The sequence below is a fragment of the Lactuca saligna genome, chromosome 4 (assembly GCF_052625555.1).
Source record: "Lactuca saligna cultivar CGN05327 chromosome 4, ASM5262555v1, whole genome shotgun sequence".
In the NCBI taxonomy this organism is placed as follows: Eukaryota; Viridiplantae; Streptophyta; class Magnoliopsida; order Asterales; family Asteraceae; genus Lactuca; species Lactuca saligna.
The window spans coordinates 103342523-103361147 of record NC_136420.1 but is presented as its reverse complement, the minus strand read 5'-3'; the positions used below and the strand labels follow the sequence as shown (position 1 = coordinate 103361147).

General features: G+C 40.6%; 1 protein-coding gene across 1 annotated transcript; it reads right to left on the bottom strand.

Moving 5' to 3' along the window:
- Positions 1 to 7496: 7496 nt before the first annotated feature.
- On the bottom strand, positions 7497 to 9694 carry LOC145042526 (leucine-rich repeat receptor-like serine/threonine/tyrosine-protein kinase SOBIR1). The gene has a single exon (XM_078990970.1). It carries the CDS (start codon positions 9574 to 9576, stop codon positions 7675 to 7677), a length of 1902 nt encoding a protein of 633 aa, XP_078847096.1. The 5' UTR covers positions 9577 to 9694; the 3' UTR covers positions 7497 to 7674.
- Positions 9695 to 18625: the final 8931 nt, after the last annotated feature.

Below are 18625 nucleotides of genomic sequence, written 5' to 3'. Positions count from 1 at the left end.
GCAAGAAATGATACGGAGGTTTGAACTGAGTTTATCGCCATAAATCATGAGGGTTTCACCAGAGGGAAGATTGAGACAAATAGCCTTTTCATAACAAAGGATATCAGCACGATTGGGGCTCAACCAATCCATGCCAATGATGACATCGAAGCTCTTTATGGAGACTGGCATAAGATCGATTGGAAAGGAATGATCGTTTAGGGTAAGGGTACAACTCAGGAATATGTCGTTGGTGCTCTCCTTCTCACCGTTAGCCATCTCGACGGTAAATGTTTCAGTTAAGGGTTGAGGTTTATGTTTGAGAAGATTCTTGAATGCATGACTAACAAAACTTCTCTTCGTACCAGAATCGAAAAGAATGCATGCATATGAGTTGTCAAGGAGGAACGTACCCGTAACAACGGTAGGGTCAGCAACTGCCTCCTCTTGCCCCCATCGCTAGAACTCTCCCGGTGTTGCCAGTTGTTTCCTTGGGTCAGTTTCTTCTATAATGCCCGATTTCCCACAGCCATAACAAGCTTGACCAACACCTGCTCCAGGTGCATGATTGGTTGGTTGTAGTGGTGTTCTGCAACCTCGAGCCATGTGACCCTTCTTTCCATAGTTGTTGCAAAGCATTTCACGGCATGGGCCAGAGAAATGTGATGATGATAGTTGCATTTGTTGCACCAAGGGAGGCTACCAGTATATCCACTGGTAGATGCTTTAGTTGTAGGAGCAACGACAGGAGTAGTAGCAGCGTAGACTGCCACCGTATGTTGTTTCTTGGAAGGCTCCTGCGAAGACTGGCACTTTCGCTGCTTCCAGAACTTTCTCTTCTCACCACTCCCTTTTTGCTGGTTCGGGAGCGGCTGTCACTTTATCCAGATCAACCCTGTGATCTATGAGAGTTTGTTTCAGGAACTTGGCGCTGTCAAAAGTGATTAGCCTGGCATCCAAGACATTCCCTTGAGTTGGGGGCATCAATCCCCAAATGTATCTCTCTATCTTCTTGTTTTCCGGGGTGACCATTCCCGAGCAAAGAAGTGCTAGGTCTTCAAACCTAGAAGTGTAGGATGCAATTTCGGAACCCTTCATTTTCAAGTTCCATAGCTCGTGTTCCAATTTCTGCATCTCGCCCCGTGGGCAGTACTCAGCAAGCATGAGCTCCTTCTAGCTCTCCTAACCCATAGCATTTACTACTGGCAGGGTTAGGGATTTGACCCAACTATTCCACTAAGTCAACGCTCTATTGGTGAAAGTGCAAGCAACGAATTTCACCTTATTGGCTTCAGAACAAGAGCACATTTCAAAGATGGACTTTATTTTCTCGAACCATCGACTCGGGGCAATAACACCTCCATTGTCGTCGAAAGATGTGGGTTTTCATGAAGTCTTTATAGGAGAACTCCTTCTGGTGCCCTTGACTACCTTCATGATTTTGGGAATGAATACCACTCGCGGAACCACCAGAGCCGCCAGGATTAATTTGTGACAAAGCGGCAGTCACAGCGGTAGTAACAGCTGCCTGGAACATAGCGGGATTGAACTGAGGAGGTGGTTGTGGCGTTGGATCCATCAAGGGATTGTTGTTCTTTTTGTTGGGTCTTTTCTTTGGAGGTATCATGTTCTATATCAGGAAGAAGAAGATGGGTAAGTCCCTTAGACTTTCGAATCAAGAGATATAAATCGAGGTATATCTCTATATGTTAGATAAAATGTTATACTAAGCGATAAACAAGGAAGACTTACTAATGCAAGTAAACTATCGCTAAGAATGAATGAGTAGCAACACTTTGGAATGAATCTCTACCCTGTATTCAGCTCTGACTAAAATACTCCTATAGTATTTTAAGTTTTAGATTTTGTTATATCGATATGTTGTTGTAGGAATACTTGGTAAGTTTTAGGCCTGCCGCAACACCACATTCACTCCTAAGCACATGTTGGTCATGTCTCGAATAAATATAGTTGATTAGGCTATATTCACCCTAGACATGATTACATAACTACCAAGATTTAACCGCAATGTCCAACATCCAAATACTTTTGTTTTGTTCTACTTATGATACTATTTCTAGTATGTAGGGATACTAGTATACTTTTTGTAAAATACTTATATTTTAAAAGTATACAACAATCGTATAATAGCAATCAAAGTAAAACACAACCATTACATAATAATAGGATTATTTACATATGTTGAAAGCATAGTTTGTATACATCAAAAATAGCAAAAGATAAAGACGAGACTCCAAAATGCTCCGTCTTCTCCAAAAGCTGGCAAAGGTACCTATCTATCGTTGACCTGAGGGATACAAGCGGTTTTGAAAATGTATCAGCATAAAGCTGGTGAGTTCATAAGCATGTTTTTGTATTGGAAACTAGTAACTGAATGTGTACAAATGATTCCTTTTCATTATAAGTAAATATCGTTTGTATCGAAATCCTGGTCAATCACCAGTAAATAAAATATGTTTCGTTCGAAAACCTTGGCTACTACCAGTAAGTAAGATACGTTCTATCGAAAACCCTGGCTACCGCCAGTAAGTGAGGTACGTTTCGTTTGAAAACCCTGACTACCGCCAGTGAGTAAGGTAGTTTTATTACTCAAAATAAAACGAAGATTATATCCCTGGAATATCCTCCAATAAGTAGATAGGTAGTCTTATTAATCAAAATAAAACTATTGAAGAAGGAAAATCCCGTAATCAAAGGTTAGTTATGTTATTGTGAGTTCGTATAACCATGCTAATATGACTAATGACCTCCATGATGTTTCTTTAGGCGTCGTACGATTACCAAATTTGTCACCCCAGGCGTGCCCGCCTAACTGTAGCTAATAGTTCAGGTGTGGGATTGTTGGTCCCAAATAGATCTATTCACAAATTTCATGTTCTCCTCCAGGAGACTCTGGTAATACTAAAGGTGATGATTTACTCGTACCCCAAAGGGCATAACGAAGATAGGTCTCACAATCCTGTATTAACTAGTTTACGTGTGGTTTGGTTATTCTTGAGTTCGAAATCGTTGGTAAATGGTGTAAATAATTATACACCAAATAATTATTTAGTAAGATACTCTTGTTATCTGTAGATAAAAATGGATAAACTAAATCTGTAATAATGTATGTGTTTGAATCTGTAAAACCGGTAAAGAATTCCCCAAACTATCCTATTATAGTTTGACTGGTATGTTATGTTCATGGATTTTTCTGAAAACTATGGAATTATGTTTAGAAAGTGTCCCTTATGCTCCGCATAATACAAAAGGGATAAGTTATCTAAAAGTTCGATGTAAAACTGTTGTAATTGCATCAATTTTTAATTTGTGAAAACCTTTATGTGTGACTTGTATTCCCCCTGAAAACGTTATAAAAAACTCATAAAAGTGTAGGGGTATGAACTCACAGTTTAATGTAGAATCCATCTGTACGATTGGTATGAGTGTTGAGTGTCAACTGATGTTTCGTATGCAAGTGGATCCTATTAACATATAGTAACACATATATGTATTAGATTAAGGTATTCCATGACTAAACATGACGGGAAACCATCCTAAGGACCTGAAAATGCTTGAACTAAGTGTCAGAACCATAAATGATCGAACGAGGAAGGTATACGGCCACCCTAAGGGTGTGTACGGCCATGGGTGTACGGCCCATGAGTGTACAGCCGTACACTCATGATGGGGAGTGTTTTTGAGGTGTTTCCAAGGTTCTACAAGCATTCAAGGAGTGCTCTAGGTCCCATACTTAGTGGTTTTAGCGAGTTTAAGGCCAAATATGAGCATTAAAGTAGGTGTAAGGTCGTAAGTGTGTGTGTGCGGCCGTACATAGGAGTGGGCGGCCGTACAAAGGGGTGTGCGATCGTACACTCTTCATCTATGCCCAAAATGTTGATTTTGAGGTGCTTCAAGGCTAATACCAAGTCCAACTAGCAGACGGAGGCCAAACTCTCACTTTGGAGAGCCTTTAAGGTGTGTACGGCCACCTTATGAAGGTATGCGGCCGTATACCTTCAAAGGATGAAGAACATGATGGAACTTGATGAATTAAGGCTTGGATCAAGAAGTATTACAAGTATAACAAGCTAGATGTTGGAATACTTATGTTTTTTAAACCTTTGGAGGGTCCTTATATGAAGATTCTAGAGAGAGAAAGTAGTGTGCAACCAAAAGGGGAAAAGAATGAATGAAGGGGTCTCCTCTTATATATAGAGGTGGGTATACGGTTGAAGGGTGGGTGTGCGGCCGCACACCCATGTGTACGGTCGTACACTCCTCTAAAGATGGTGTATGGCCTAGTTGTTGTACTATGACTTGGTATTGCTCGACCTAGAACCCAAAATTTGATTGTACGAGGCTTAGAATGCTTATTAAACCTTTAAACTGTGTTAAATGGTGGCATAATCGAATTTAATACTAATATAATTGACCAATCGTACAAGTTAGAAATTTCAGGTTGTCACATACTATTATACATACTCTCTGATTTCAAGCTCATATTCCACCAACATATTCGGTGGAAGGTTTACACACATCAAATCACCTTTTAAACATCCTTCCTTCCACTACCCTAAACAATGACACTCCATATCACAAATTGTTCAACAAAACTCTGTCATCTTCTTACCTACACATTTTTGGTTGTCTATGTTTCCCACACCTAAATAACACTCTCAAATTACAACCTCGATCTGTTACATGCATCTTTCTTGGATATCCTCTCGATCACAAAGGGTTCCATTGTCTTAACCTTCACACCAATTATATCATTTTCTCTCTCCGTGTCACCTTTGTTTAATAGGGTTTTCCTTTCGATTCTATGACACCTCTTCGCTCTCTCGAGTATGAGTTTATCAACTTTGATAATTGTCAAAATTGCTTCAATGATCCGAGCCACCCCTCTTTTCTTCTTGGCTTGTTTTTTCCCATCCACATCAAGGATGTCTCTCCATCCGACATCCCTTCCGTTGCTTCCTCAGATGATTTTTCGGTTGTCATAACTCCTACCTGCAACAAGACATCTGTCAGGATCTTCGATGCTTCTCTCTACTCTCTGATCACCATTGACCCTCATATCTCTATTCTTTCACAAACCGACCAAAATATTATTTCCTCTCCCTCTCACACTCATTCCATTACCAGTCGTGGTCGACACGATGTAGTTAAACCTATCAACAAACATAATATTCACAACGACTCTAATCCCGAATCCTCTCATTTTCCAATAAACTATTCTCAAACCTTTAGAGATCCAAATTAGCTAAAACCTATGCACGATGAATGTAATACACTTATTTCTAACGGAACTTGGGTACTTATGCCTCAGCCTTCCAATGTTAATGTGGTTGATTTTATTTGGTTGTTTAAAAAGAAACATAATGCATATGGTTCTTTAGCGCGCTACAAGGCGGGACTTATTGCCAATGGTCGTAGTCAACAACTCGAAAAGTGATTGTAACAAGACATTTAGCCTAGTTGTCAATTCGACTACTATTTGGACTGTTCTTAGTTTAGCTACGTCCCACCATTGGCATGTTTATTAGTTGGATGTGAAGAATGCATTTCTTCATGGTCACCTACTAGAAACCATTTACATCCACCAACCGTCGGGCTTCCGAGATCATTGCACTCCTCATCATGTCTATTTACTTCAAAAGTCTTTGTATGGACGTAAACAGGCACGTCAGGATTGGTACCATAGGTTTGCTTAGTTTTATACTGTTCACAGGTTTGATAACAACCGATCAGACTCTTATATGTTTGTCTATAGACAAGGACATCATCTTGCGTATCTCCTCCTATATGTAGATGACATTGTATTGACAGCTTCTTCTACAACTCTCCTTCAACAGATTATCACCACTTTATGTTTAGAGTTTTCTATGATAGATGTGGGCTCTTTGAACTATTTTCTTAGTATTGTTGTCACTAGAGATCGACATGATATGTTTTTATCTCAACAAAAATATGCCTCCGAGATCCTTGAATGAGCTCACATGACCAATTGCAAACCATCTCGCACTCCTACTAACACATCAACTAAACTAGACGGGACCGATTCTCCTATCACGAATCCGTCCCTTTATCGCAGCCTTGTTGGAGCCTTATAATACCTGACTTTTACTCGGTCGAATATCACCTATATTGTTCAGCAAGATCTGTCTATTTATGCATGATCCTCGAGAGTCTCATTTCTTGGCTCTCAAATACATTCTGAAATACATCATGGTACCCTTCATCATGGGTTACAATTGTATCCGTCATCTTCTCGTGGTTTGGTTGCTTACTCCGATGCAAACTAGGTCGGATGCCCCACTTCTTGATGATCCACATCCAGATACTATGTGTCTCTCGGGCAGAACCTTGTCTCATCTTCATCCAAGAGACAAGGTAATCCACGAGACAAGGTATCATCTCTCGATCCAGTGTCAAAGCTGAGTACCGTTGCAAATGTTGTTGCAGAGACGTACTGGCTTTGCAATCCGTTACATGAGTTGTCATATCCTCCTCTCACGACTACTCTAGTTTACTTTGATAATACCAACGTTGTGTACCTATCCTCTAACCCGATTCAACATCAACGTTCGAAGCACATCGATATTAACATTCACTTCGTCAAAGATAAAATTGTCATGGGTCGGGTTCGGGGTCTACATGTTCCATTTTGTTCGGGGTCTACATTTTCCATCTTGTCCTAGTATGCAAATATCTTCACCAAAAGACTACCCTCATTGTTGTTTCTTGACTTCAGATCCAAACGACCGTTCCCGTCCTCCCGTTCCGATTGTGGGGGGTTGTTAGACTATTTGTATGTGTATTATTATATTTATGTGGCCCATTGTATTTAGTTCACTCAAATTTAACCCATGTCTTTGTATGTATTGTATATATCCGTATATTGTATCACTTTGAAGGTAATGAGAATTACACGTTGGAACACTTATAGATTGTAAAATGATTTGGAGCAAAATCGCAATCGGTAATTCACTCCCTTTCCTAACTCATTTTCAATCCACTTCACAATCAATTTCCCTTCTCATCCGTCCTTTAGGTTTGCTTCGAATTTGGTTTAATCGGCTAGTTTAACATAAAATTGCACCGGAAATTAGTTTATGCAAAAAATTTGCTACCCGATTTAAGTTTTTAATTATTGTCAAAAGTTCATAAGCATCTTTCATGTGTCAGTTTGTGATATATTATGATTTTGATATTAAATTGCTTCCCTTTCCAAATATTTTCCACTAATGAGAGGAAACGGAACGGATTATGAGATGATTGTTAATCAGCAAGTGGTGCGTTTTCACTTCGTTGTTGTGGGTCAACGACGGCCTTACAATTAATATCCTCATAATTATGACAGAATGGCTTTAGATGAAAGACGACTTTTCCCAAGTCTTCCTTGCTTTGTTTACCAAAGAAAACAAAATCTTTATGAGAAAAAAAGATCGATTTGATATAAATCCTTTTCAGATTCATACATACATATTTGAGATCCATTTTAGATATCAAACTTTTAGAGAAAAATATTCATTTGATATAAAACTTGTTACATATTTCCTCATATGGAAACATTTAAAACATTTACTATAAAAATTAATACAAGTTTTGGTACATGAAACAACTATATATAATTATAAACACTTGATATAGAAACTAACACATGTTGATGCTAATTTCCACATTCGATACTTAATGATTAATCTGAGCCAACATCAACCTAGCATCCTTACTGTTGGGCCTTTCTTTCGGATTATCCATGGTACAGAAGCAAGCAATCTTAAGAACAAGAAGCATCTGTTCCTCATAACCATTCCCCAAAAGCTTCGAATCAATCGCTTGTTTTGGGTCCTCAGATGTAATCACATTTCTCATCCATTTCACCAAACTCATCTCAGATGTCCGCTGAAAAAACTCATCCGAAGGAAGCTTCCCCATCACCAGAACTGCCAACAATATCCCAAAACTGTAGATATCACATTTATCGGTAAATTTCATAGTCTGGTGATACTCCGGCGCGATGTATCCTAAAGTTCCGGCGACATTTGAGCTCGTCATGTGTGTATCGGCATCTGGGATTGATTTCGCAAGCCCAAAATCTGCTATCCGAGCTTCCATGTCATCGTCAAGAAGGACATTGGCTGGTTTTAAATCTCTGTGAACTATACGAGGAGTGTGACTCATGTGAAGATACTCCAGTCCGGCAGCTACTCCGAGCGCCACCCTGTGTCTCGCGAGCCAATCGAGTTCCCGGCTACCTTCTTTGACTTGCTGTAAAATGTCTTGTAAACTGCCGTTCTTCATGAATTCGTACACTAGGTAGTGACAATTTGGCCGGGAAACATGAGCTAATAATGGAAGTAAATTCCGGTGTCTGATTTGGCCGACGGTTTGGATTTCTGATTTGATTTGTCGCATTTTCTTGTTGAGAAGCTTTGTGTCTTCTTCGGCGAGCTCTGTGGCATCCTTTGGAGGCTGTATGATCTTCTTTATGGCAATTGTTTTGACTTTGCTTTCCGGCAATTCGCACTTGTATACTTCTCCACACCCACCTTTTCCGATGATTTGTAGGGATGCAACTCCGTCGTCTTTCTCAAGAAAGGCGAGTTCTTCGGCTTTAATAAGTTGACTGAAAATGGCAGGCCCGGAATCATTCGGTGTGCCTTTGATCTTATTCAGAATCATTTTAAAGAGTATTGACACGATGGTTCCGCATATAATTCCTGCTATGACTCCTGCTAAAAACCCAAGTGCCCAACGTATGATTTTCTTCGTCTTGCTCTTATGTTTTTTGCTTGGCTCATATGTCGGAGCTGGCGCCGGAGCTTGGAGATCATCAAATCTAGAACCGCTGTTTGTCGTTTGATTTCTTACCGGTGAAGAAGTGTTGTTTGATTCCGCAAAGACATAACGTCTAGGAACGAGGTTTTTGTTTCCGTTTTGTAACTCCTCCGATGGAGATTCGAATTGCTTCATTGTCGGCATTGGGCCTTCCAAGAAACTATTGCCGGAGATGTTGAAGAATCGGAGGTTTCTGAAAGACCTCAAGGAGGCTGGTACTTTCCCGACGAACATGTTATTGGCAAGGGAAAGCTTTTCAAGATTGGGGAAATACTTCAAGAAATCCAGATCGCCGGAGAACTTATTAGAGGACAGATCTAGAACCCGGAGACGGACGAGGGAAGACAACCCGGCGGGAACTTTCCCTGACAGCCTATTGCTATGAAGGTCGAGAACTTCCAGTTTCCGGCAGTCGGTGATTTGAGTTGGGATTTGGTCCACAAGATGGTTGTTTGGTATAGAGAGCTCTTTAAGCTCCGAGAGCTTCCCAATCGCCGGAGAAATAGAGCCTCTCAGGCGGCGAGGCTTGAAAACAATACGGGTTACCCGGAGAACATATGAGTTGTTGGAGATCCTCCGCTCACAAAATACTCCGGCGGCGTTGCAAATGTTGTCTGTGCCACTTGAGACACCCAAATCCTTGTAGACTTCCAACAGAGCTTCATGGTCAGTTGGGTGGAGATTTAATCTGGCATGAACCAATAGGATTAGAGTGAAAAAAGAGAGGATAGAGAGGTGGCGAGTGGTGGCCATTGCCGGTGGTCGCCGGCGGTGATTGAATAAGGAAGAGATATGATTATAATGAAGAAAATAGAATCTCCTCCAGCCCTCATATAAGATTAGTATTCGTCGGACTCGTGGAAATTGCAAGTCTGGTCAGTAGCCGTGTGGAATAGATTGGGGTGAATGATGGATCTCTTTTTGATTATTTGACTTGGTATTTTCCTGTAATTTTCTGCATTCAAAATTTCCAGATTACCCTTGCCTCCATAACAAGTATTCCCGTTTACATTCCCTAAACGAGGGTTCTTTAGACCTTTTACACTCATACTTTATTGATTTATTGAAAAAGAAAATGTGCAAATGGCCGCATCATCGAATTACAATATTTAAATAATTTTTTCGTCCATCTTAAAATTTTCTGTTACCTTTTTAGTCCATGAATTACACGTTCATTAAAAATAAACTTTAAATTCATGTTAAATAACGATTTCTCATCCATTTTCTTGGTATCTTTTTTCAATCATAAAACACCAAAACCAATGATTTTTTAGACAAGACAAACATACGAAGTGGGGAGAAGGCTTCCAAAACTCGTCCTGATATTTTCTGGTTCGGTTTTAACCGTTGAATTCAAGTATTTTTGTTATTCATGACTTTTCCCCACTTCATATATTAACGGTTTACAGACCTACGTACTTTGTTAATTTTTTTGAGGTTATAAAAGAAGTGACTCACTTTAGGTTAGGGTTTTTTTTTTTTTTTTTTTTTTTTTTCCCCTCTAAAAGACCACTTCATACCACTTATTGTTGCGCTGCGCATCACACGAGCAACAATTGGCTCTTTCGCAGCTGTTTGTTTTTCAGAAGACTTCTAACTTAAAAATTGTTGCGCATGTGCTGCGTGATGCAACAGTATACCAACTGCTTCAAATATCTTCACACCTTACTTTAACTTGCTGTAGCGATCTACAAGCGTTAAAAACCAAACATACTTTTTATTAAACGATGCAACAATTTGGTCCACCTCTTTTGCTACAGAGGGTTACAGAGGTGGTTCGCAGACTTCTTGCATTTTTGCTTCGAAAAAACAAGCAACACCTAAGTCGTCCTTTCGGGACTCCGCTACACATCCTACTCTCGAATCTAACCATAAAAATTGCACCTAAAAGTTTTAAGATAGTATTGACCATAGAAAATGGCAATGGAACTGGATCTAGGATTTGCTTTAAAAAAATTGTTAGTATTTTATGTTTATGGTATATGTCGATTAGAGAACCATATATATATATATATATATATATATATATATATATATATATATATATATATATATATATATATATATATATATATATATATAGAGAGAGAGAGAGAGAGAGAGAGAGAGAGAGGATCAATTGAAAATATCAAAAAAATTGAGAACGCGAAAACACATCTGGTCCATCTAAATATTCAAATCTAAGGCTATTATCAAACGGGTAATTTATGTTAATTCTAAAACTATTGGTAGTAAAATGTAACTTTTAAAATGGCATAAGGGTATAACAGTAATTGAAACTTTAGGTTAATCCTATAATTTCTCATTCCCACTCTTGTTTCCATTAAAGATTGTCGTCTCCCTATCCCCTCTCAAACGATTTTCGTAGTCCTAGTATAACCTTCATACCAGCCGCCATCTTCTCTAAAACACCGTTTCCATCTTCTCTGCCTCATCATTGTATCTCGCAACCATCACAACCAGCTTTAGCAACATCGCTTCGCCATTATAGCCTCTTGGCCTCGTCAATTTAATATATTTCATCAACCTCCATAGCCCCTCATCCTCTCCACGACAGTTTGAGTTGAAGCTTACAATAGTCGCATACACCTTACTTTCTAATTATGCTTCATAATACGACCATCGACATTTTCATTTAAGAGTGCTACAGTATATAACCATTGTTTTCTCTATTCTATAAATGAACCCTTGTTCTACTTCTATAAGTATTGCATCTTCTTCTACTATCTCTTTCACTTCCCTCTCTTTGATTAACCCTTCTCCTTTTTTTTTTTTTTTTTTTGCTATCGATTAAATCTACTTATGGCCACCAAATACATTTCTAGCATCCATATTGCAATGTCTAAACTCACCCTGAAAAGTTTGGCCAACATCACGAAGAAGTACGATGTCGATCCTCAATTTCAACCTTGCTTATCAAAACTTGTAAGTGCCATTGTTAATGCCTATGAGGGTTTTGTCAGCGTATATCAAGTTTTATTCAAGTCTGGTCTTTGATTGTCGACATTTGATTTCCTAAGGGTGGTGTTATATTATTACAATCTTCACATCACACAAATTACTCTGAGTGGATTTCGGAAGATAATATCTTCTATCATGTTATGTTCTGCTTTAGATATCGTTCTTATCCTCATGGTATTTCGTCATTATTATGTGACCATGTCCACCGATAATTGGTTGTCTTTCTCTCTCCGCCATGGTTTAGTAGAAATTTGTGATGGTCTTCTGACTTCTATCAAATATTGGTAGGATGAGCTCTTTTTTGTCCGTTCATCTGATTTTCTTGGGCCCATGGCTTATGAATTTTCTTCTAATAGGGCTCCTGATCCCACTTTGGAGTTAACGCCCGAAGAATGAATCATCACTAATCTCTTATCTAAGAACTTTATGAAATGGTCATATCCTGACGAGACCATGCCAGGTTGGCAGGGTTGAGTTCTCATTGGAGCAAATTAGGGAAATGACCTTTGGAAAACCTAGGAGGTAAAACGGTTACTCTTCTAGAGCATTTGCACAAGAAATGGCTTGCGAGCACTAGCTTGGTGACAGAGGAAACACATGTGCCCAATTCACATACTCACTCAAAATCTAGCATGGATTTTATGCCAACCCCTCTGGTCTTGATCCTGTTGCTACTGCGCCTCTTTCTTTGATTAAGAAAAGTGTGAAGACAAATTATGACATCCGGAAACCTCATTCCTCTTCTACTAGGGCATCTTTAAGTAATTTTCCCTCTGAAAGGAAACAAGAGGTAGGGGTGAAAAGACCCTTTCTTTAGAAGGTGTAATGATTCGAGCAGATGTCGTAATCGATCTCTCTCCTCCAAAGCAAAAAAAGGACCATTTGTGGTGGTGATGTGAAGATTCGTGGTTTGACGAACCCTGGTGTTGATCCTTCAACCGAGGTTATGAACCGTGACTCTTAATTGGATCTTAATTGTCCAGTTACTTCTGACCCCCGAGTAAAGCATGCCAAAGGGGCTCTCCTATACCAGATGTTGAAATATCTGATCCTAAGGATACCCCTATTTTGAATATGGGAATTAACCCCTTGTTGATTCCTAAAGGCAAGTATTAAAGGGTCATTCTTCATCTACTTTGAACCATGCTGCTGTTTTGTAACACCCATAAAAATCATGCTAAGTTTAAACCTTTTCAAAACATTTCAAAACCATTCAATATTACAAAACTTGTTTTCAAAATAGTATAATATCAGAGTATCCTAGAAACAAGATAAACATGAGGAGATGTACGATCATGCCTTTGCCTTCCCGCGATCATCTGATGTACCTGAGACAAAAAATGAAACTGTAAGCCCGAAGCTTAGTGAGTTCCCCCAAAATACCGATACAATGCACATAACACATATACACCTAACAGCATGTACTGTGTCTACAAATTTACAGACTGGATTACCCCTAGGCCTACAGTGTGTGCCTGGCTTACCTTTAGGGCCGACAAATCATATCTCGATTGCCACCGAGCCCACAATATGAGTCTGGTATGCCCTACCCGACCCTCAGCTCGTATCTAGAATGCTCCCAAGCCCATAGTACGAGTATGGCATGCCCTACTCGGCCCTCATCTCGTATCTAGAATGCTCTTGAGTCCTTAGTATGAGTCTGACATGCCCCGCCCAACCCTCAGCTCATATCTAGAATACTCCCGAGTCCTCAATATGAGTCTGGCATGCCCCGCCCGACCCTCAGCTAATATCTGGAATACTCTAGGGTTTGTTGGCTACTATACGGAGCAGTACAACCTCAACCTAACCCTCATAATATGTCGACATATAACAGATAAGTGCACATACAAATAACCAGACAATATCACAGGTAGTCCTACCGACCTACCCTCTAGCATATCAAACTAGCATGCATAACTAACTCATACCCAACATAATACCAACTGCTAGGATAGCATATCCAATGGGTCGGCCTTGGTGCCTTAGACCCCTTAGTATAGTGAGGATAACTCACCTCTTAAATGTCGACTTGAAGTGATAAGCTCAAACTCTCGGATCACCGCCACATACTCCACCACCTATATTCACCATAGAACCATATTCATAAATTTCCAATTTTCCGAAAACGCCCCATAAGTCAACTAGTCAACCCTTGGTCAAAGTCAAAGTCAACAGTCAAGGTCAACAGTCCATGTTGACCTGAATCATCAAGTATAGTTCACTTACTCATCGAGTCCTTCTAGAACTCGAGTAGTCGTGAAATCCCCCATTGACTCATCGAGTTTTCCTTCAACTCACCGAGTTCATGCATGTCCAAATGTCGTGGAAACCCTAGATGACTTACCGAGTCACCCTACTGACTCGTCGAGTCCATGCAGAAGTCCTTGCACGACAATCTTCATTGCACTCGCTGAGTTAGCCAAGAAACTCGTCGAGTCTCATCAGTCCTTTCTCCATTCAGATGCTTTTTAAGCCATTCCAAGGCTCCATATTGCAGATCAAGCTTCCCAAGGCATGTTTATCACGTAAAGTTGCAAACTTTACGTGCATGCAAGGCTCTAAAGATTTAGAATGTCAAAATCAAGCTTGAAATGGGGTTTAATTCATAAGGAAGGGTTCATACTTGCTAAAGTTGGAAACTTTATGGACTTAGAGACCAAGGTAACTTCAGATCTGAAGTTGCAACTTCAAATCCTTGCCCATACCCAAGAATGGCTACATAAACATGCTAGAAAAGCCCTAATCTTCAACAAAATGAGATCTAGAAGGAAAGAAGGTCCCGATACATCTTGATAGCTCCCGGGTGAATAGAGAAGTGAGACTTATCAGCTTTCTCCATAACCCTTTGCATGACTCCACCGGACAATGGTACCCATACCTGGCTAGCCTGCACAAATCGGGTGTTCTCACCCCTGATCCTCTCTAGTTTCCAGTTCTCTGGTTGCATTCCCTCATCCTGAGCATCTCTGATCAAGCTCATGAATGGAGAATCCACCAATATCCTCAAACATATTGCTAGTCTGGAAGACCCAGCTAACTTGCGGCTCAAAGCGTCTGCCACCACGTTCGCTTTACCTGGGTGGTAAAGGATCTTATAATCGTAGTCCTTGACTACATCTAGCCACATGCACTGTCTCATGTTCAGGTTTGGCTGATCCATGATGTATCTTAGGCTCTTGTGATCCATGTATATGGTACAATGGACCCCATAGCGGTAATGCCTCCAAATATTGAGAGCGAATACCACCGCTCCCAAATCCAGATCATGAGTAGGGTATCTTGTCTCATGCAGTTTCAGTTGCCGTGATGTGTAGGCTATCACCCGTCCTCTCTGCATGAGGACCGCACCCAGTCGTGTGATGGGTGCATCACAGAACACCACAAAATCATCGACTCCCTCTGGAAGAGTTAATACTGGAGCCTCGCACAAACGCTGCTGGAGTGTATCAAACGCCTTCTGTTGCTCAAGGCCCCATCGGAAATCCACCCCCTTCCCTGTCAGACAAAGTAAGGGGTTGTAATCTTGGATAAATCCCGTATGAATCTCTGGTAGTACCCTATCAATCCTAGAAAACTTCTGATGTTTGAGGGAGATTTCAAAACCTCCCACTGCATGACTGCCTCGATTTTGGTCGGGTAGACCAAAATCTCCTCCCGGTTAATGAGATGTCCGAGGAACTGGACCTCTCATAACCAAAACTCACACTTCAAGAACTTAGCATAAAGCCGTTCTCGCCTCAAAACTCCCAATAACCCCCGTATGTGCTCCTCGTGTTGCTCTCAGGTCTTGGAATACACCAAGATATCATCTATAAACACGATGACCGAGCGATCAAGCATCAGTCTACAGACCGATTCAACAGGTCCATAAATACTGCTGGTACGTTGGTGAGCCCAAACGACATCACCACGAACTCATAATGTCCATAACGAGTCTGAAACACAGTATTCTCCATGTTCTCCTCTCTGACCTTCACCTGATGATACCCATACCTTATATCTATCTTGGAAAACCAAGATGTACCTTGTAACTGATCAAAGAGACCATCTATCCTCGAGAGTGGATAACGGTTCTCCACCGTCAACTTGTTCAACTCCCTATAATCAATGTACATCCAGTGCGAACCGTCCTTCTTCCTGACGAAGAGTATCGGTACTCCCCATGGGGAACTGTTCGAACGAATAAACTGCTTGCCCAACAGTTCATGCAGCTATGATGACAACTCTTGCATCTCTAGTGGCACCAATCGGTACAACGCCTTGGCGATAGGGGCTGAACCTAGCACCAGGTCGATCTGAAACTCAACCTATCTCTCTCGAGGTATCCCTGGTAACTCCTCCAGGAACACGTCAGCAAACTCCCTGACCACTGTGACTTCTGATACTTAAGTCTGATCCCTGGCTTGCGTATCCACCACATACGCAAGATAACCCACACACCCATGTTGAATATACTGTCTAGCCATGGCGGCTGAACAAAACCCTAATCCCACTCTAGTACCTTCACCATAGATAATCAACTCTCCCACACTTGGGGTCTGAACCACTACCCACTGACCCTTGCAGTCGATCATGGCGCCGAATCGACTAAGCCAGTCCATCCCCACAATCACACCCCCATGGGGACCAGATCAAGTCAATTGGGAAAGACAACCTGAATATCTCTAACTCACATCCTTGGTAGATTGAAAAAGCAGAAACGACGTGTTCATTAGCGATAGAGACTTACAACAGACACTGTAGCTCTCCTACTGGTACACTGAACTCCCTACTAAATGTCTGAGATACAAATAACTGAATCGCCCCTGAGTCAAATAAAACTAATGCATGTAAGGAGTTCACTAAAAATGTACCTAATCATAGGTACAAACATATAAGAATAAAACATATACAACCAGCAAGATAAGGGATAGAAACATACCAGCAACCACATTAGGTGCTACCTTAGCCTCCTCTGTGGTGAGCTGGAAGGCGTGCCCCATGGCCTGCGGGGGCTCTACTCTACCTGGCCTCCCATCCTTAATCCTTAGTGTAGCTAGCACGGGAGCCTGCATCGGCTTAGTGGCAAGCAACAGACAATTGGCCTTCAAGTGGCCAACCTGATCACAGTGATAACACAATCTTATACTCGGAACCGAGGTGGGATGGTGACAATCCTTCGCATAATGCCCCTCCTTGCCACACCTGTGGCACCTACTACCAGCTCGACAAACCCCCGAATGACCCTTGCCACACTTTCCACAAGTGTGGCCCTGCTTACCCCTTGTCCTAGAATCGTCGGTCTTAGACCACTTCGGCGCTGGCTGTGACTGTGTCGAGGCCTGTCATTGCCTCCTGTAAATCCAGTAGAGTATTACATCACTGGGTGGAAACAAACTGACGAATGTCAATCTTGAGCATGCTCAGATAACGTGTCATATGGTCTTGCTCAGAAACAAACTATGGGTAGAACATCGCCCTCTTCGTGAACATGCGGGTGATCTCCGTCACCGACTACCAATCTTATCTCAAACTCAAAAACTCCTGAGCCAAACGATCTCTCTCAACCCGTAGAATGTAACGAGCGCGGAACACGTCCCGAAACTGCTCTCAAGTAACCGCAACTCTCTGGTCATCCTAATAAGACCCAATCATAAGTCTCCACTAGTCCTTTCCCTTGGTCCTTAGCAAGTTCAGGGCATGATATGTGCATATTTAGTGTGTATTAAGTGTAGTTTATTATTCATATATTAGCTAAATTGTTGCATATTATGGACAAAAGGTACTTAAAAGTGTTAAATTATGTTTTTCAGTCCAAAGATGAAGCTCGGAAGCGAAAGGGAGCAAGAGAAGCGGTTAAGAGCTCAAGAGTGGAAAGAAGAAAGAAAACAACCAAAAAAAGGCTTCTACTCGTCGAGTTGTCTCTTGACTCGACGAGTCCGGTCGCGGATTCAGAAAGATAAGCATTCGGAAGTCAAGACAGTTATCAGGTTACGACTAATGTGAGAGGGACTCGACGAGTCACCATATGACTCGACGAGTCGGTATGCATATATAAAGATAACTCTATAATGCGAAAAGGAGAGAATTCTGGGAAGTTTCGGAAGTGTTAAGCTGCGAATAAGAAGCCAGAAGAACCCTAGAAATCGACCAAAGAAGCTAGAATCCAATTCCGGGAGTAATTAAGGCGTAATTTCATCATTCTAATTAATTCTTTTGTTTTATCAATATGATTAAGCAACTTGAACTTATTTGTTTGCTGTTATTCACCTTAGTTATGAACTAATTTCTTTATACTTCTGTTTGGGGATACAAAGTTGACAATATGGTTTGATTGATTGGTAGGATTAATTCTAAGTTGGTGATTAATTGTTATTTTAGCTTGCTAAAGAACCTTGTGTATGAATGATAATTTATTTTCTGTTAATAGGAAGATAGTTAATTAGCATGAACATCTATTAATTATCAACCTCATATGTTAAGTGACCACTATATCATATGTCTAGGATTAATGAATATGAAACTAGGATTAATAAGTAAATTGAGTAAATTCATGTGCAAGCTTGTAAGATGACTATTGAACAAGAGGTTAATTAAGAATAACAAATTAATTAACTATTGCAAGTCTAACTTAACCCGAATAATTAATCTAGTAAATATAATTAAGTTAAGCAATTGGCCACTGTTTGAATTAGTTTATTTGCTAAGGATTAGTGTAGTGAACACAACTTAATCACTTGAATCGGTAACCAACGAAAGAATTAATCCATTGCACTATTACCTTAAAAGCAACCATAAAGTTAATCGAGTTGAACTAAACAGAAGTTTCTTTCCCATTATTGAATCTAGTTAATTTGTT